At 48.1% G+C, this 20,558-nt stretch overlaps 1 protein-coding gene across 1 annotated transcript in view; it reads left to right on the top strand.

The window, feature by feature from the left end:
• Nucleotides 1-11,668, top strand: part of LOC135908911 (FGGY carbohydrate kinase domain-containing protein-like) — a 67,354-nt gene extending 55,686 nt beyond the window's left edge. Inside the window, exons 12-13 of the mRNA XM_065440741.2 lie at nt 5,606-5,726; nt 9,098-11,668. Coding sequence (XP_065296813.1) covers nt 5,606-5,726; nt 9,098-9,360 — 384 coding nt within the window. The 3' untranslated portion in view covers nt 9,361-11,668. The remainder of the gene's footprint in view (nt 1-5,605; nt 5,727-9,097) is intronic.
• Nucleotides 11,669-20,558: the final 8,890 nt, after the last annotated feature.

Below are 20,558 nucleotides of genomic sequence, written 5' to 3'. Positions count from 1 at the left end.
GCGATCCCTCTTGCGACGCAAATTTCACGGTCCAGCAGTAGACGTTGGTCGCCTTCGATGACACCTTCTACGTCAGTGGGTGTTTCGGTGCCGACGGAAATAACAACGCTGGAGCGAGGCGGGATGCTCACTTGATTTTCGAGCACACTCAAGGCGTGGTGACTACGAGCGTTCTCCGACGGTATCGCATGGTCTTCCGACAGAGTTATTGACTTTGACTTCAGGTCGATGACTGCGCCGTGTTGGTTGAGGAAGTCCATGCCGAGAATGACGTCTCGTGAACACTGTTGGAGGATAACGAAGGTGACAGGGTAAGTCCGGTCGTGAATGGTAATTCTTGCCGTGCACATTCCAGTCGGCGTTATGAGGTGTCCTCCGGCAGTACGAATTTGAGGGCCTTCCCACGTAGTCTTAACTTTCTTCAACTGGGCGGCGATGTGTCCACTCATGACGGAGTAATCAGCCCCTGTGTCGACTAAGGCGGTGACTGCGTGGCCGTCGAGAAGCACGTCGAGGTCGGTGGCTCTTTGCCTTGCATTACAGTTCGGTCTTGGCGTCGGATCACGACTGCGTCGCGTTGCCCTGTGGCTGGTATGTGACGTCGTCAGGTCGTCTTTCGTCGTCGCATTCTTTCCTTCCAGACTTCGTCGGGACGGTGGCGTGTCGTTATGTCGTCGAGGTAGTTTCTTCGTCGTCTTCGTCGGCGGCGGAGGACCTTCGTCAGTTCGACGAACAGCAACCGCACCTCCATCGGTTGCTGCTTTTAGTTTTCCGGGTATGGGCTCGCAGAGCGGCCCCGGGCTGGGCCAGTGTATGGACGGCGCTGCGGCGACAGGTAGCGGCCTGGTGACGGCGAACGGGACGGTCGTCGAGAGTTCCACTGAGTGGCGGCGAGGTAGTCAGCGATATCGCGAGGGCGTTCACCTTGCTGCGGGCGCGGAGCGTTGACGGCGAAACCTCGCAGTCCCATTTCCCGGTATGGACATCGTCGGTAGACGTGACCCGCTTCCCCGCAGTGGTAGCACAGCGGGCGGTGGTCAGGAGCGCACCAAACGTCGGTCTTCCTCGGGTAGCTCCGCTGGGCGACGGGTGGGCGCGCTGTCGCCGGCTGCGGCGGACGACGGAATTGCGTCGTTGCAGGGCCCTGGCGTGGTCGCTGAGGAGGGCCTTGACGGCGTACGACGGCGGCGTAGGTCATCGCTTCGGGTTGGGGTTGTGGTAATTGAGGTTGCACCTCCGGAACTCCAAGCGACCGCTGAACCTCATCTTTGATGATGTCAGCGATCGAGGCCACTTGAGGCTGCGACGACGGGAAGATCTTCTGAAGCTCCTCTCGTACGACTGCCCTGATAGCCTCGCGCAGGTCTTCGGAGGCCAGTGATTGAACTCCGGCATAGTTTGTAGCGTTGGTGCGGCGGTCGAATTGCCGGTTTCGCATCTCGAGTGTTTTCTCGATGCTAGTGGCCTCGCGAAGAAACTCGTCGACAGTCTTCGGTGGGTTTCGTACCATACCGGCGAAAAGTTCCTCCTTAACACCACGCATTAGTAGCCGGACTTTCTTTTCCTCGGGCATTTCCGGGTCGGCGTGGCGGAATAGGTGGCGCATTTCTTCTGTAAAAATCGTGGTGGTCTCGTTGGGCAGCTGCACTCGGGTTTCCAGTAGTGCTTGGGCTCGTTCTCGTCGTACGACGCTTGTTAATGTATGCAGGAAGCCGCTTCGGAAAAGGTCCCAGGTCGTTAACGTCGCTTCTCTGTTCTCGAACCACGTCCTGGCAGCGTCTTCCAATGCGAAGAAGACATGTCGCAGTTTGTCGTCGCTGTTCCAGCTATTAAATGCAGCGACCCTCTCGTACGTCTCGAGCCAGGTTTCCGGGTCCTCGAATGTTGAACCGCGGAACGTGGGGGGCTCCCTGGGCTGCTGCAGCACGACGGGGGATGCTGGGGCTGCCATTGGGGAGGACTTGGTGGCAATCTTCCTGCTCGTGTCAGGTAGGAGTCCGTGCTCTGGGGGCAGTCCTTGCAGCCGGCGGCTAGCTCGCTGGTCTTGGGCGACGTTGGTTTTGTCCTCGGGCTTCGGGCTTGGATCGCGGCTTTGCGGGGGCGTTCGGTACATGAACGCACAAGCACCTCCACCAAATGTCACGTGGTCGTGACGGTGAATAACACAGTAGCAGTACTGTGAAAGGCAAAACTGGCTTTTATTGGGCGAACCTGTGCCCACAAAACAGGCTACACTTAAAGCACAACGATAGCGGCGAACACAGTCGGCGATCGTCGAAAATCTGATCAGCGGGTCAAGCGCGTCGGCTTTTATACAGCAGTCATCGAATGTTCCAGACTAATCGTTGGGACCCGCATGCCTTCTACAATGTTCCACAACATTCGCGTCAAGCGATGAAATCAGATAACACAAGGTTCGGCGACAACAGACAGCGGATAGAAGCATCGATAACTTTCCAGAAAGTTCGGATACATGCAAGCGCGTCCCGCGCTTTGCGATAACATTTGTTAGGCGGCTAAACGTGGTCGCCCGATAAAGATAAGTACACGTGTCAATATGGGTGTGCTTTCGGTGTTTCTAGGTACTGCCAGACTTGTCAATGGGCAACCAGCGCTGAAGCTTCGCGTGCCGACAGCAGCGCCGTAACACACAGCCTAGCGAGCGGTAGACACAGTTTCCAGTAGCACACGCAGTGATTTCGTGTCAGCAAATTCACCGATTGTCTTGAGTCCCACTTTTCACGGCTCCTCAAACGGCAGGGAACCGACGTGCTAGGACGTAACAGCGCATGCGCTCTACGCAGCGCGCATGGCCATGGACAGAACTTGGCTGGCCGCATCGGGCTAGACAAACATTGATACAGGCGCACGTTTCTTATCGCTAAATATGTCGTGCCATCTTCGTAGCCTCCCTATCGGACGGTTTCAGCATATTTTAGTAACGCATGAAAAATGTCGTAGCGCCTCCTGGCCAGCGCTGGTTCCCCATTGCACAACAAACGTCGGCCAGCTTGGGCACGCAACCGCTGCCAGTCGGCGGTGTGAATGAGCCCTTGTTTAGGCAGTGTTTTCGCTCGTTTTTGTTCGTGGCGTGTGGCTGCAAGCGTGGTTACGCAAAGCTCGAGTGCGGTGTTAGGACAGCTACAGCATTGTGTCTGCTTTCGTACAGCAAAATACGCCAGCCGCCGTAAAGTACGACGGACTTGATGAACATTCCTACCGCAGGCCGTCAGAGCTTTACAGCAGAGCGATATTCCAGAAACGTGATCAGCCACCGGGTAAATCTGTGAGCGACTACGAAACAGCGCTACGTAAGCTAACTACGCGCTCCATCTCCGGTATTCGACCATAGAATACCATAGAACAATTCGCTGCTTCTGCTGCCGCTCTTTCTGACGTAGGCGCTTAGACACCCCGTGGCCGTGGTCATCGAGTAATATGTGTTCGTGTTTACCTGTGCACGCGGGACATCATGCTTCTTAAGTTTAGTTTTATACGGCCTATGAAACTGCTAACCTTTCTTCGTATAGTTGTCTGATAATTTGCTATAGCAATTGATGCTTCGCCTTCAGGCAGAAACTGCAGCATTTTTTCTAATTCCCACTACATGTCCCCTGCTAACAACTGCGCGCGCTCCTGCATGCCAAAATCTCTTCAATAAAACCACATCCGCACTGCCGTGGTTTGTGCTTGTTGCTCAAGCGATGCCTCACTGACGGACGCCCGACACATTATCGTACTTAATTGACTTACGCCGGCCCGTTGGGAAGATCACACGGCTCTACAACTATGGTATAGAACCATCATCAGGACCGCGACCATTCCTTCAATTTCACTACCAGCTCTTCGCGAGCCATGCTGCACCGGCATGGTCCCACGTGGCGCGTCTCGTGGGCTACTCTACTTGGTTTGTAGGCACAAGCCAATCTTTGGAAAGGAAGTCTTTGGTAGCGGCGGCGTCATAAATTCGAGTCTTGTGTTGCCTAATGCGCGCTCCCATGGCCGTTTCGGTCTCCGTGCTCGCGAGTGCCTTTGGAAAACGAGCCAGAATGTCGCTTTCCGTTAGAAACGGCGTCTTTAGTGCTCACGCATCTCCGCACGCAAAACCATAGGAGCTTTGTTCATTGCGCACGTTGATATTCACAGAACGCTTCCTCATGTAAGGCATAGAAGTTTGGAGAGGCTTATAATACCTTCACTTGCGAAGTCCTGCGTTCAGTCTCCTGACATACTGCTTCACATCGCGATGATGTTCGATGTTAGCTTGAGGTATCGGTTGATGGGCTTGTCAGACTGTCTGTCTGAACTGCGGCTTTCGTCTTCCTGTGAGTTGACCAAAATACAGCGCTTCCTGATTGAACACCACTGTTTCAGTGCTTAACGCCTTCTCGCTATTTGCAAAGCTGCTCGTTTTCTTTGCGACGAGCCGCTTTGCCCGTGGATTAAATGTTGTTAAGCCAGCCAGCCGGCTATTTATTGCATTATTGCTTTTTGTGACGACATTCATATTTATGGTTGAACACAGCTTGACAGTGCACAATAAAAATTGCGAACATGTAATCTTTCAGTTAATACCTGCACACTGTGGCATGATCGATAATGAGCCGGTACATGCTTAAGCAAGCACAATTTTCATGATTCCTCTGAATTGCGGATGGCTTTTCTGGTCTGTATACAAATTCCCTGGAGCGCCATGTAATGCACCGCCTTTTAATCGTTGAATCAAAGTCCGGCCGCCTCCCGAGTGCGAGCATGAGCGAACAAGTGTGGCGCATTGCATTTGATCTGCGTCGCGTTCACCAGGCGCTGTCGACATCCCATACGTTGTAGCAACGGCATACGAAATCGAAACATTGTGTTCTTGCCAGAAACACCTGTTTCGCGTAGTCCGCCGAATACTAGAAAACGACCACTGGTGGTCCCTGCGATTACGGCCCCTGTAACTTCATCTTGAGTCCTTGGCATGATCAATCGTCTCCAAAACTGGTCTTTTCAAGACCTAGAGCGTTACCCTGCATTGTAAACGCCGCAGCGGAAAAACTTCAATATGTTGGTCTTTTAGTATGTACCTCCACCATTTCAGCACCAGTGCATTCCCTTCACGTCTCCTTTTCGAAGTGCAGCTTACGGGGCCGGGGCAAACTGTAACTCCGACCTATTTCTCTAGATTTCCTCGAAAAACCTGTCTCCTGCTTTAATGGGCCAAATAATTTGTACGAACATAGCCGTAAGTGATTAATTGGGCTCAGCCTAATTCGTGAGAATTTTACGTTCCACCAATATTTACCGATACCTCTGGACGGCATCGCTATCATATTGTTCACGAAGCGAATTTATTATTCAAGCAGCCTCTTTCATATCTAAGACCTGTAATTGACTTTATTTCAAAATTCTGGTGTTTTACGATGTAATTATGAACCGTGCCGCAGTGGGGGACTCCGGATTAATTATGACCACCACGGGATCTTTAACATGCGTCCAATGCACTGCACACGCGTGTTTTGGCATTGCCGCGTTGTGTAATTCTCGTTCGTTATCTTTCAAAGGGCACTGTTTCCGAATACAGTGGCAGTTTCCTTTATTGCGAAATGTGGTTCGTTCGCAGTACGGGACACGCCACATCATGGACGCACTGGCCGACACGGGTCACTCGGTGTCCAGCCTGCTCATGTGCGGAGGCCTGGCCAAGAATCCGCTCTACGTTGAGCTGCACGCAGACGCCACGGGTGAGTGGATTAGATAAATGCACTTGCAAGAGCACTCCTTCAAACGACAGTGGGAGGTGTTTGTCAACAAAGGTGACGGTAAATATTACGCTAAATGTGACGCTAGGCGGTTAGTACATTCAACGTGTTTCCATTAGGTGTTCCTATGAGCCAAAAATTTTTGATTTGTGTCGAATGAAGAAATAAGATCCTGGAACATCCCAGTACTCGCCGGGGTGTCTCAACAGCTACGACTGCCTCCTGCTTAGTACGCGGTCGCCGTTTCGTTGCCCACCCATAGCTACCGCCTCCCACTGTGGAAGGGAGGAAGGTAAGTAAAGAAAAACGTCGTTGCAGCGCGTTTTCAGTGCACGTTAAATAAACCAAACGATTCAAATGAATCAATCAGAAGAGCTCCATTACTGTGTCTATATCATTTCAGTGTGGCGCTTTGGGAAGTTCAACTGCAGAAATTTAGTTTCTATTTGAATGTCCACAGAATACCGTTTCTATATTGAGTTTTTGGAACCATTCCAGCTTTCTATGTAGAAAGGTAGTAAAAGGTGCGAAATAATATAACTGTTTTATTTCGTTTGTTATGTGCTGCGCTTCTCAGCAGTCATTTAATTTAGGTTGTAGATTTGGAAAATACCAGGCGTCGACTATTTCGTGGCTGGCTTACGAGCAACTATCTTCATGTCTTGCTTTTTTAGTGGCTAGCAAAGTCGCCTAATCCTGCCTTTTCGCATTATGCAGGTCCTTAAACAGACGCTCAAAGGAGGCGAATGTCGCATTTCGTTTGCTTCGATGTTTATTTCCGACAGTGAACATTACAAAGAGAAAGCCGGGGAAGTTGATAGGAAAATATACGAGAAGACACAATGGTAGATACACAAACCAGTTAACTACAACACAGCAGAGTATCACAATTACGAAACACCATGCCTTCGCCTGAAAAATAAAGAATGAAAAAAAAAACTCGACATTTGCGATCACTTACGTCATCTGCAAGAATATTGAAAGGGCGTTCTGGTGTGGAAAACCAGCTATTTGCACGCGCAACGTATTTTTCCAATCAATATGTTAGTTTTCAAACCAAGCATCTGATTCGTATTAGCAATAACGAATATAATCATATATTAGTCACATATTTGCAGAGTGTTGTCGCCCTAAGACACCACGTTCATTCCATTGGTGGGACGCGACCTTGTGATACCAATTCAAATGTATCTGATGTGGCACGAATTGAATCTCTATAGTGGTATTTCGCAGGAGTTCTCAGGCCGAACCACCCGCGATGAGCGCCTACACATCGCATTGTAGCGGGTGCTGTGCTCTTCGGCGATCGCTCTCTTTCTCTCTGATACCTTCAGGGACATTGAGCCCTTCATAAAATGAATCCACCACCCACCCAAGGAGCACAGCGGCACTAGAATATGTGTGAGATCGCCTTAATAACTTTGTCCTCGAAACTTCTGCGACATTTACTGCTGCATATTTTCACCGTGGTAGTCAAACAAGCTAATGTTCAAGATATCTTCCCGAAATCCCTAGTTTGTAGAACTTGTTTACGATGGTCGTATCGACACAAATAATTTACAAACCTTTTTTTTGCGCATAATTTATGGCTGTACTTTTGTATAGTTGGCGTAGGTGCTTCATCTTGTCCAAACCTGACCCTGGCTTACGGGTCTGGGACTTCAACGAATCTGCATAACTGGTGACTGAGGATTCCCTTGTTTATCATCTGTTAATAGCATCTCCTCCATCTTTCTGTGAGCTAGCTGTTATATGAAAGTCACTGCTCATAGCTTTCATGTGTCTGTGTTCGTGGATTGGGTGTGCTCTTTGTATATCTGCGTTCTTTGTATATTATAACTTTTGCCAAACCTCTCGGTACGCGTGCTAGGTGGACTGGCAGACAGGCATTTCCAGCTCACCATTAAAATATTCATCTCTTTTGAGTGCCATCTTAAACTGTGTTGATGTATATTTTCGTAAATTTCATTGCTTGTGCTTTACCGTGCCATGATAGGAGGAATCAATCTGCGGGGCATAAAACCGCACCCAAAGAGAATAAGTGATGTTAGTCCGCTATCTGAATGTTAGCGTTTGTAAAGCTTGGCGAATGAATAGGATGTTACGTATGGTTCTTTTTCCTAAGAACTTTCACAATATCCAGAAGAAAAGTAGAGATGGGCCGTACTGTGCTTTATGGACCTAGCATAACAGGTCATACAAACACCATTGGTTCTGCGCTACTTTGGGATTGCCTTATGGAGTCCGTGCAAAACGCAACTACTCTATCCGCCACAGCTATTGCTTTCAGCTATCTGAGTAATAAGGATTTTGGCATTAAAATTATACAGAAATTCTGAGATTTGTACGCCAATGCGTAAGCACTCTTTTGCTTGGTTGTTACTTAACATTTGCATTTCTTTCCCAAATTTAAAGTTGGCCCACCTCAAAGTTTAGGCTTGTTCTCTCCCGAATTTCAAGTTGACCCACCGGCAAATTTTAGTTGGCCCGCCCGTACTATAGGATTCCCCATGCATTTTCTATGCAGCCGTATGCATCGCAATGAGTAAAGTGTCAGGCTTTGCGCGTTGTGCATAAGATTTTGTTTACGAAATTGCCGGGGTACTCGCCTAAGTATGCTTACTAATTAATAAATATGCTTATTATCCCCTTTACTCGTCATGAAAAATTTATAGTCAATATTGGCACAGTGGAATACTTGCCTGCTGAATAACATATGTTGCAGAAATATTCAATGGGCAATCACAAGAGCAGCGATTTATTTGCGCATGCTTCATGCACACTCAACTACAGTATCACGTGTTTTGGTGGTACAACGACGGCTTCTAGGCCCACATAGAAGGCTAGAAGCAACTGCCCGAGTAGCGGCTAAACTTCTGTACTGACAATGGCCGTAGCCAACAGCGCAAGTTTGCTTCTGCATGCTGTTTACACGTCCAAAGTATGAGACATTTAGCCGATGCGCTATTCCCTCAAACGAGGGTAGTTTGGCCGCATTGCCGGATATGCGAGGGCGTAAACGTGGGCGGCCGGAGCGGTGCAGCCGTCTGGTGCCTTAGAGCTCAGTCAGACAAACACAGTGCTTAAGTTGCAGTAACCTAACACATTTTGGTTCACCGCTGGTGCAAATTTTCGGCAACACGATTGTGCCGCTTTCAGAAGTTTACACCAGCAGTTAAGCAGAGTATTGTAATTGGCTCTGTGTTAATGTGGCTGACCTTCGCACCACCAGCTGGAGCCACCCATCTGGCCAATGACGTTTACGCCACCGCTCATCCGGCAAACCGCCCCCGCTTGCCGGAATACCGAACGCACAAAAATTCTCTAACAACATGGCTGCCCTCTCTACGCAGGGTTGCCGGTGTTACTACCCTCAGAGACAGAGTCGGTGCTGCTCGGTGGCGCCATCCTGGCGGCCAGCGCAAGTGGTCGCTACTCCAGCGTCACGGAGGCTATGCTCCGGATGGGCGGCTCAGGCAAAGTGTTGGCGCCGCGTTCGAGTGAGCGGCGGTTCCACGATGCCAAGTACGCCGCTTTCCGCGCGCTCCTCGACTGCCAACTACGTCTCAGGGACATCATGTCGCCCGGTGGGAGACCGTCGTCCTCGTGTTCTTGACCTTAGTTCTCGCTCCTACTTTTACGACCTCGATGCAGCCCCCTTACCCCCCTCACTCGGCATCCAAAGGAAGAATACGAATGCGTGGTGCCGATGGAGGCCTCCTTATCGCTCAGTCGCGAAGTCAACCAAGAAGACCTTTTTTTGTTACTCTCTCGGACGGCAGATATCTTCGTGATGAGCTTATTCCATCGTTATTCTACATTCCCAGTTGTAAGTTGTGGACAAAAGGAACATGAGTGCAAGCAGTATGAAAGAGAATGCCTTACCATCACGGAGGCGCGCTCCCAGCTGCTTTTCTTCTAATATGGTTTGCTGTCTAAGGAGCTATACCTCAGTCTGAAAGGCTGTGTCATTTAAGCGTTCCATTCCTGAACGTGTTCATGCTGAATCTGTCACAGACATTTGTGCCGAAGCAACCCGTGAGTGGGTCGATGCTCAAGTCATTGTGCTCAGCTTGTACTGTCATGTTAATCTGCGCAGATTGTGACACCACTATGAGAAGCTGAAGTTGTTACAGAAAAACACACATGCGTACGTGCGTCGCAACCACTGCCGATTACAGTACACATGCCTAGCCTTCCTTCTGTCTCAAGCACAGAAGGATTTTGATTGTCGCTGATTTTAAATCGGTCGTTTCTATCCAGTTTTTTTTATATTCTTCCGTTTCATGACATTGCGCAGCTATCTGCAACATGATGCTACAATACGTTCACAGTTTGCGAAACGGAATGAAAATAGTTTCCGGGATGTCATACTAATTGGATTGTTATCGGTGCTTGCTTGCAGCTGATTCTTGACTTGGCAAGCTCTTTGCTGCTCAGCTGGACACTCATGAAGGGCAACCACGAATATATAGTGACGCTTTCTCAGAACTTGCAGGGAAAAACGACCCTATTACTTCTTGAGTGCTGTGGTTGCTTGACACTCATTGGTATAACGGGGTGCTCATTGAAGAGAAGATATTTTTGACGTACATGAAACATGCGCCTAAATAATAATTTTTCCGAAATTTCTTGGTAGTACACGTGCTTTTGCTTGTAAGAGCACATGAAGTGGCGGGGACGCGGTCAGTGACAAGTTAGCTTAGATAAATATTGGCGTCAGGAAATTGCTCCTCAAAGGCAAGATTTGCAACGGGGAAACAGCCATTTCAGGCAAGTAGTGTTGTCTCTTTTAAAAAGAGGATTTGAAGATGAGGTGAGCTTTTTAGCGCAGTCAGAAGATACGTGCACTAACCTACGTGAACTACGTAAATCAAGAAATGATATAGTTTGACAATTTTCTGGCACCAAAATTATCCTTGAAATGTCCGCGATGTATTTGCTACGTGAGTAAATTTCGTCACTATTTGACCTCACGCCATAGTGTGGCAACCAATGCCCACAAAACTAGTGCTGGTCAAGTTTAGCGACCGTGACGTACATTATCAATCTCTGCGGCTAAGTCGTTTCGATGACACCTGCACGAACGGAAGTTACTCTTGATTGCAAATAATGATTGCCATTTACTTGCACCTGTTGAAGGAGAGTGCGCCTGAAGTGAACATACACAGATGTTGTCAAAGTAGAGCGTAGCTTCCCAATTGTTCGGCTAGCTGGTGTCATTAATTCCATGAGATCATCATATCCAGATATGACATAAGAAAAGAAACCGAAGGGTTCAATGGCAATGTCCGACATGCCTAACGGCAGCGTTTCGCTTATGGCTGCAATAAACCTCATTTCAGGAAAGAACCCCTCTAAATAAATAGCTATGTCAGTCGAATTATTTTTCATACACTACGCCTAATAAAAATGTCCTGTGCGTACCCGTTCTCTGCAAGCTACTTCTTGTACGCGCATAAACATTTAGCGTGCCTTAGAACTAAAGGGTGCCTTACTTTGCAAATTCTGTGCACTTGGTCTTTACTCGAAAACTAGAGTTAAAGAAACGAAAGAAAACACAAAACATACACGAAGAAATATTTTGCGCACAATTGCGATGTCATGGTTCGTTAATTTGGCGAAAATATTACTGCTATTTACTCTTGCTGTAGAGGTATGCGTTTCCACAAGGGAATAAAGATGTTGGGCATTTCTGCAGTTCTGCGGCTGCCGCCGCAGTATGCCTACACTTTACGTATGGAAAGGCGCTTTCATGAACTTGTGTTTCTCTAAACCTTTACCGTCGAGGACCCGCAGCTGTTTAGAAGCGCCGAAGTATGGGTGAATGATCCTGTCTAAACAATTTCATGGTGATATTCATCTGCTGTCTACGATAACCAACGGACCAACAATCTGATAAAAATAAACTGAACTATATTGTCCCCGTGTTGTCCCTGCCTTTTTTTCTAATTATAGGTACACCAATTGATAAACGTATGGATATTTATTTATGTAGTTATTTATTTGTTAATTTATTTTGTAGTTATGCAATCCTGGTCAACCGACGGCCCACAGAGAGGACTGTTGGACTGTCGACAGTCCACACAGGAAGTGTGAAGAATGCGGCACAAAATTTTGCCTGCGAATTGAATGCAAGCAAATCTAAATGCCGATGATTTAAAAAAAATTCTCAAAGCAAGATATTACTAGTTACCAGTGCATCCAGTCGCAAATTTATTGGTGTCTTGAATTGTGACAATAATTTATATAGGAATTTCAATTTTATTCGATCCGCAAGTTTTTGTACAAAGCAAACACGTAAAAAAATCGTACCAATCTAACTGATAATTTTCGATCCGTCGTTTACACTGTAGACTGTGAGAGTTGAACTTTACAATATATATTACATGAAATTCCGTACACCAGAAAACGCATGCGCTAATAACGAAACAACTTTCATTTCTGTTGTAGTGAAGAAGCCATAGCATAAGTAAAGAAAAGGAGATGACATGCACTGTAGGAAAAGGTCAACGCGAAGCTTTCTTTGGGTGCTTGAAAAGAACGCTGCTTTTGTATAGCTACTGTTTGCAAGCATAGATGAAATGACCAAGTTGGACAAATTTTCACACACACGCACAAAAAAAACGCCAGTATCAAAGATGTGGTGCTAGAACATGAGAATCCCGCCTATTTCGACGTTCGTGTGACTACAACAGCGTGCCGACAGTTACGAGATAACGATGGGATGAAGACAACGGCGTAAAGATACCGAAATGTCTACGACAGAGTGACAACTACTAAGGACTCTGACGGCATCACGAGAATGAAATGACCAAGCAGGAACGACAGCGCTGGAGTGCCAGCCGCAGCGTAACAGCAATGGGATGATTCTGGAAGGATGACAGCGGTATGGTGACGTCAGCGTACCACGACGGCATGACGACAATCGGGTGGAGACCCACGTTGAAATGCAGCCGCACTCCTATCCAGCGCTTCCACTGCACACGCTGCGCCATCTAGCAGTGCCGCCGTAAAGTTCACGCTGGTAGCAGGACTGATTCCGCCAAGCATCGGAGAAACAAAATGGTCTTTTTATCACTGCAAATTGACACATTCCCAGTCTCCCATTTCCACTTCCCAGTGGCCTGGGGCGCAATAACGTAAAGCTGTTCCAAACGTTTCCAATTCTCCAATCATCCATCCACGATTGGTCAAAAAGTTTTCAGAGTCACCACCCACTGCGCCTGTCACGCGACGTCACGAAAACTGCGAAAACGTCCCACATGATAGGATATGTGTACACTGATTAAGCATGATGAGGCCGAATGACGAAAGAAAAATAAGTTTTGATTCGACTGCATCGTTTGAGCAATTGCTATTGGTCAAATGTTTTCGGGCTACGCGCACTAGTCTGTCATGCGACATCTCAAAACCATGAAAACTCATCACGTAAAACTGACGCGTACTTGTGGCAGACACATTAATACGACGAACAAAACTGAAAGATTCTCTGAATAGCCGGGCACTGCCCCGTTCCAGAAGGAATATAAGTTGGCTGCCTACCGATCGCTGTGGCACTGGCTGCTCAGATCTGGCGGGAAGCATGAATTTGTTTCTGTATAAAATTTTGCGTGTTAGTATAGCGTTATCTAGACCTTTTGGCACGTATACGACATAGCTCTTTCGACTTTACCTTGTTGAGGATACATTTCAATGGCATTTTCAACCTCCCGTTGCACACCGCCGTGAATTTCGACCAACCACTGCAAGCTAAGCAAGGGGAAGTGGACCAATCGCAGACGCCCGCAGCACTCTCTTCATCCGCCTATCTACTTTCACTGCGCTGGCTCGGCCCCATCGAAATACTTAGTTCGAGCGTGCTTCTGGCCTCTTCTCAGCCAATTAGGCACAAAAAACTGCTCAAGGTAGGCTGTGCTTTTCGATTTGAAAGCAAACGAAAGCGACATCCTATAGACGAGAAAACCACGGCCAGGCGGCGCTACTGCGCCTCCTGACAGCGCCCCAATGTGGAAACGCCAAGCAGCGCGGTCGCGTCGTGGCGCAGTCTCCGCTTTGTTTACATTGTGCCGTCCGCGCTATTCTTCGCTGCTCGTTCTCACGGCGCTCCGTTTTAGACGGCGGCAGATCGCCTGCTTGCGCAACAGCGATGCAAAGATTGCCGTGTGGTTTCAAGAAGGTTGCCGACGCCGACAGCTTTTTTTCGTGGCGGCAACCTCACGATAGGGGAGCGTCTGCTTCCGAACGTGTACAGCGTTGAACAAATTGTGGACATGTGAAAGTGAAAGCCAAGTGCGTGTCACAGGTGTCCGACAAGATCGTATACGACGTCGAGTTAGAGGGACGCACCATGTTCAGAAATTTAGCCACTTTTATTTCAATTACAACATAAGTCACACTGGCAGCAGGACCTTCTGTTGTCATACCACTCGATGACTGCACATCCACTGGGCTGCTTCTTGATGGTTCCGTCACCTCACAAAGGCAAGTTCTGGAGTCTGTTTCACACGTGTCTTGCTGCTGCTCAAGAGCGGTGTCACTGCAGTACGAAAGCACATGTCGCGGTGGTGCTGACTGCTGAGAAGACTGTTGTAATTGCCATTGGTCTGTTTGGCGCCGCTTCCATCTGCATCGCATATAAATGAAACAGTATGTGTGCCTATTTGTTGTGGTGATTAAATTACTCCCAATAATATGTTTGCAAAGGTAACGTTCCTGTGATTGTGTGCATATATTATTCTACAAGAGTGGTACCACTACAAGTTATGATACTTGCACACTTAGATACTTAGAAAGCATGGGCAAACAACAAACATAACGCGCACGTCTCGAGCGGCTGCTTTCCGATCTGCCGCTTCCCGACGCACGCCACGACCGCGGCTTGCATTAAATACGGTCTGCTACCACACAAAAGTAGCACGCGGCCCCTTTCCTTACCTGCACAACTAGTAATTTAAGTTGCAGCGTTTGGAAAAGGGAAATAATTCTCTCGAGCTCGTCCATGTCGATCGTGAGGGAAGGCACACTGCAATCAAATAAATTCGGGGGTTCTAAGTGCCAAAACCATGCCAAAACCACGAAATTATTATGAGGCCCGCTGTAATGAGGAGTCTCAGGAATAATTTTAACCTCTGGGGGTTCTTTAACGTGCACAAAAATCAAAGCACATGGTAACAAGGGTGTTCTTGCATTTTGCCCTTATCGAAATGCGGCCGCCGTGGCTGAGAATCGAGCACGCGTCGTAGAGCTTAGCGGCGCAACACGCATGCATTTACCGCTAACAAACGGTGGATGCCACCACAATTCAACAACGCGACACGACTAAACAAACGGCCGTGCACTAAAAACAGGCATATGACTATTCCGCTTTCAAGATATTACACGCGAATGCGAAAGTATGAGACTTACTTGACTCGGCGCACTGCAGTTATCCATGCTTGTCGTCTGTCCTTCTCGTACCACTTCCCAGAAAATCTGTAGAACTTCACGGGCAGCGTACGACCTTTCGTGTTTTCGAGGCTGTTGTGGCAATCAACAACACATCAGTATTACGTGCCACCTTTCCTGGCTGATGAGGTCGCACTCGGCATCGCAAAAACCACGCGCACGAGCGCTCCCGCCGTACAGAACACGGGCGCGCGCTAGCGCAGCGACGACCCTCGAAACTTCCATCGGTCCGCTAGGGGAGCATTCGGCGCTGGTGCCGCGCAGGCAAACTTTAGGTTGCCTCGTCTATAAACGAGAAGGGGTTTTGATTGGGATTTTCAAACAACGCTGCGGGTTACCGCCCGATGCTTGCGTTGGTGCTTACATAAATTTGATGTCAGGAGATTGGAATAAAAACAGATTGGAATAGGTTTACCTTATAGGGCTCCTAGTTACCTAAGTTGGCGTCAAGAACGTTTATGGAGAGATGCACGCACCTGCGGCTACAACCTTAGTGACCCAAGTTGGTATCAAATAGGTTCGTTGATGAACAGCACAGGCCGAATCACAGAAACAGATTGTTAGAAGTCAGCATCAAAGAGATTATTTCAAGAGCCACATATCGACAGTCCCCCACCCCCAGAGAACTGTGTGGGCTCAAACAGGTTTGTTGAAACAGCGTGCATAGGCGCATCGGGCCACATATCAAGTGAACCAAATCGATCCACCGGTTGGTTTCGAATCATGTTCCCCCAGCAAAGCGGCCCAACGTGCCGTCCATTCTACCTTGGACTACCTAAGACTGAGGGTTCCGGCAATATGGTTGACAACATAGATAAGTAGACCGTCTATGAAAACCCGAAAGTGCACCCGAATGTAGCGTTAAATGTCACGGGAAGGCTAATGAAAATAAAAAAATTAGAACAGAGCCAATGTCACGATCAATGTCGACATTATGACATAAACATTGAAGGCATACATCGACATACCATATTTCCACTGACGAAATGCATCTTGTATGAGACGTGTATGAAGCTTGGCTCCTTTCTCGCGCTTCCGAGGGCGATAATGATATTTGTTGGCATTCCCTGCAAAATAGGGCGTGAGGCCAATAGTCCCAAAACCTCACGTTTTACTACATCTGTCGGTAACGAAAGGCTAGAGCCTTTCGTTATCGATATAACGAAAGGGTCTAGTCTTTCGTTATCTGATCTGTATCTTACCTTTCTTATTTAAAACCTTCAACACCCTACTGTACCATTACCTACACTTCTAATGACTCCGGTTGTTTCAAACTCTTCTTTGCTTTCCTTCCACCAATACAATAGCCCTTTCTTACTTGACTGCCCACCAGTTATTCTTTCCATCTTCTTTGAGTCCCAACGATTGTTCAAGGTGGATGCTCTCTGCGGGTGTCGCCGGGTCGCATTCCTTTACTATGTGCCGAGTCGTCGCCTCATCCTGTAGCACATATTTCCTCCAGTACGTTATGTCCTCAGACAGCCAACTCGGCTCCCAAGTAGTGAGGCAATGCCTTTTGCGTTATTATTCATGACGACAATCGGCCTGATGACCATCGGGTGGTGACGCACCCTGAAATGCACCACACTCCTATCCAGCGCTTCCACAGCACACGCTGGGCCATCTAGCGGCGCCGCCGTAAAGTTCATGCTGGGAGCAAGATTGATTCCGCCAAGCATAGGAGAAACAAAATGGTCTTTTTTTATCATTGCAAGGCAACATATTCCCTGTCTCCCATTTCCACTTCCCACTGGCCTGGGGCATATTCTGTAGTGCATATTTCCTCCAGTACGTCATGTCCTCAGACAACCAGCTCGGGTTCCAAGTAGTGAGGCAATGCCTTTTGTGTTATTATTCAGGTTTTCCCTCCCGATTTCTTTTTGCTATTTTTAGTAAAACACTATCATTTTGTCTGTTTCCATCATTGGCATCCAGTTTACCGCCATTCTATCTGGTACATATTTAATGCCTTCTAGTTTTCTATACACACGTCTAGTTACCCTGTACTTGGCTGCCAATTTTCTTGAGCTCTTACATCATACCATTTCACCCTTTTCACGTCCAGATGTTCGTGCAATTTAGGAGGCCATTTATTTTTCATCCATATTCATTAGTCTTTCTTCAAAACTATTCTTGCTCTGCGCTTTTCTTACGTCGAAAGAAGGACAGCCCATGTCACCTTTCCAATGCCTCATTCCCGATCTCACCGTGGGTCCCAAGCAAAGCCTGTCGGCCCCCACCGCCCTCTGTTAAATCTCTAAACCCCGACAAGATTTCCGATATATAGCACAGAATAGCATTTATGAATTGTAGCGCTGGCAGCATTACACTTTTCCAAGTTCCTCGCATCACCTCGTATTTAATGTAGCCGCAAAGTGCAACTTATGGGAACACTGTATTATCTACCAGCACCCACCCACGAAGTCCACGCATGCATACGTGGACTTCTTATACAAAGACGCACCATAGTTCTTTGTGTGCATATTAAGACAAATTTGTCTGAATATTTTTTTCACTGGTTTGATTCCGCCCAACACTGAAGACATAATAAACAATTGTTTCTTTTCATTAAAGAAGGACTTGTACTAAACGGCACACACTAAGCGATGCAAAGAAGTTCATTGAAGAATGGAACATAAATTCTAAGTACCTAGTGACACGTTGTCATGAAAGAGGTCAATTGAAGTGCGACACATTGCCCAGTCACCAAAGTTAGGAGGAAAGATGTTCATTGAACACCTGTACATCCGAAGTATCACATAACCAACGACTAAGTAGTACACTGTAATGAGCGTGCGGAAACCGTCTGCTGCAGACTGTTTAAAGGGAAGCTGAAAGGCTTTCCAGAAAAAATGAGTGAACGTCTGTACATAATGGTTTTCAACCCTCCAAATTCGAATATCGTATCAAAATTGAGCGAAAGAAAGCGCAAATATGTTTTATTTCGACGAAAAGTGCAGCAGCGGACTCGCCCAGCTCGCGCGTCTCGTTTCCGCCTGTGATTGGTCGGATGCCTCGTGATGTCAACTCTGGTAACCGACCACTGCCGCCACACATGAAGCGTGGTGCCAGTTAGTTTGGTGCTGTTTTTCTGAGACGGTAATGGAAAATTTAGAGACACTGCGTTTTTTGACGAGTTCGGCGTTACTTTCTACATGTACGAGCCGATTGCGAAGAGCCGGCCTCTCGAAGAAGCAAACGATGCTGGTGCGAGCAGTGCTTTCAACGCGAACGAAAGCAAAGTCTTGGGATCTCCTCGTGTTGGAAATGCTCTTTGGTGAGTATGTTTTTTGCAAAGCGATCTAGTGATCTCGCCGATCTTTCGCCGATCTAGTGAGCTCGTTTCCGGTCAAACAACTGTAGTGTTCTGTTCCTGCATGCCTCCTCGTGGAACGTAAGTGGGGATGCGATCGTCGGCATTTGTGCGCTGTCCAAAGCTGTCGGCAATCTACAAAGACGGTTTAAACGCGTGAAAAGCTTCCCGGTTCATGCAGTACGTGTAGTGACCTTCATCTGTTGACTACCGCTCACGTTGACTACCACTCACGTTGATTACCACTCACGTTGACTACCACGCACGTTGACTACCACTCTACATACACGCAGACGCACCAACAAAGGAATGCAGGGTCGATCGAAGCAGATCACGATGGCACGCACGCAGAAAAAAGCGCGGTGAGGCATGGTCGCGGACGCTGCGAAGGAACGAAACACTAGAGTTGACGTCACAACACCGCGGTTTCCGGTCTCCACTAGCATTGTCAGCGTCAGCAGCAGCGCGAGGCATTCGACGGGGGGCGGAGCTACAGCGCAATTTCAACCGACGATTACGTCGCTCCTAATTGAAAAAAAAAAACAAATTTTACCTACATGGTATATAAGGTTCCCGCATCCGTATATGAGCGTCTTATTGAATTCGACAGACTCTTCAGCTTCCCTTTAAAAGTGCGGTCACAAATCACTGCGGAACAGCGGTAGCTCCAAATAACCTCGAGTGGCTCGCAAAGAAGGCGATGTTGCTGGGTGATACACAAGATGTCGGACGACAGAGAAGGAACATCACCCAATCAGGTGGCGGCACGGAACTAGCGGGATGAGGAAACAGGAGAAAAAAGGAGGACAGACAGGAACGCTGGGAGAACAGAACGCTCGAGCACGGGGTTCGAAGAACGCTGGTGTCATGGTCGCTGTTGTAGGGGTCCGGACCCGAACCCGAGAGCCTCAACACAACCAGGATGACCTCACCTGTTTCTGGAGAGTTCCGCCGAGCGTATGGCTCAGCTGTTATGGCTGCACCTGCTGCTGTGGGTGCTGATCCTGATCCTGGTCGTGGTCCGGATTCTTAGCTGCCGTGCGGAGAGTGGAGCTTACCTTAGGCAATGCTGGCGAGAGGTGCTCGGGAAGAAGCGCGAGCCAAGGAACCGGTACAGGTACCACTCGAGACTGTAGTGGTCACACTTCGATGGCCTTGGCTCCGACAGCCTTGGCCTAGGACTCGGAAATCCGGGGTTGGCGTTGCAGTGTGTCCGCGTCGCTCGTTCGCCATTGCCTGCCACGGCGCTACCACCGTCAACGCAAGTGCAATCGCTGTCAACGCATCGCCACCCAAGTAAATAAGACTGTCGATGACGAGTTCCTTTTTCTCGTTTCGGAACGTGAGTAATTTGAACTCATAGCATGGACTAAGGCGGCCAACTGTACTTTTGTTATTTTGCACTTATTGTGTGCTGTTTGTTATTCTCTTGTTTTCTTTTTTATCGTAGTGAATATTAGGATTTGCTTTTGAGAAAAAATTGTTTCGTCTTTTCTGGACTGATCCTCTGCCTCAGTTGAATAAATCGTAATCGAGGTTCCTGTCATCACATGCACATGCCCAATATCACGTACCAAGAGGCCCTAGTTTTTCTTACGGTTGGTTTCGAACTGGGAGCGTCGGGTGCAGCAGCCAGACGCTCTGCCCATTAGGCCATGGGTTCGAACTTAGCCAGCGGCCCAAGTAGCCAAGAAAGAGGCCAGGCACTGAGGCTGACACTGTAAACCCGAAAAATGCGTTAAGTACTCTCAAATGCTAATCTTAGGGCCAAACAATGAAACCCTCCTTTCCTCAGTAAGGAAGCCTTCATTGCGGTGAGGCCACCTTATGTCACTTTGAAAGCTTCCTTACTGAGGTGCCCTCGGTGAAGGCTTCCTTGGTACTTCCTCAGCATAAGGAGCCAAACAATGAAATCTTCCTTACCTCACTAAGAAAGCCTTCATTGCGGTGAGGCTACCTTATGTCACTCTGAAAGCTTCCTTACTGAGGGGCCCTCGGTGAAGGCTTCCTTGGTGCTTCCTCAGCATAAGGTAGCTCCAAAGCTACCTTCATGC

This window comes from Dermacentor albipictus, chromosome 9 (genome assembly GCF_038994185.2).
Source record: "Dermacentor albipictus isolate Rhodes 1998 colony chromosome 9, USDA_Dalb.pri_finalv2, whole genome shotgun sequence".
Lineage (NCBI taxonomy): Eukaryota > Metazoa > Arthropoda > Arachnida > Ixodida > Ixodidae > Dermacentor > Dermacentor albipictus.
This window is presented reverse-complemented; position numbering and strand designations above follow the sequence as displayed.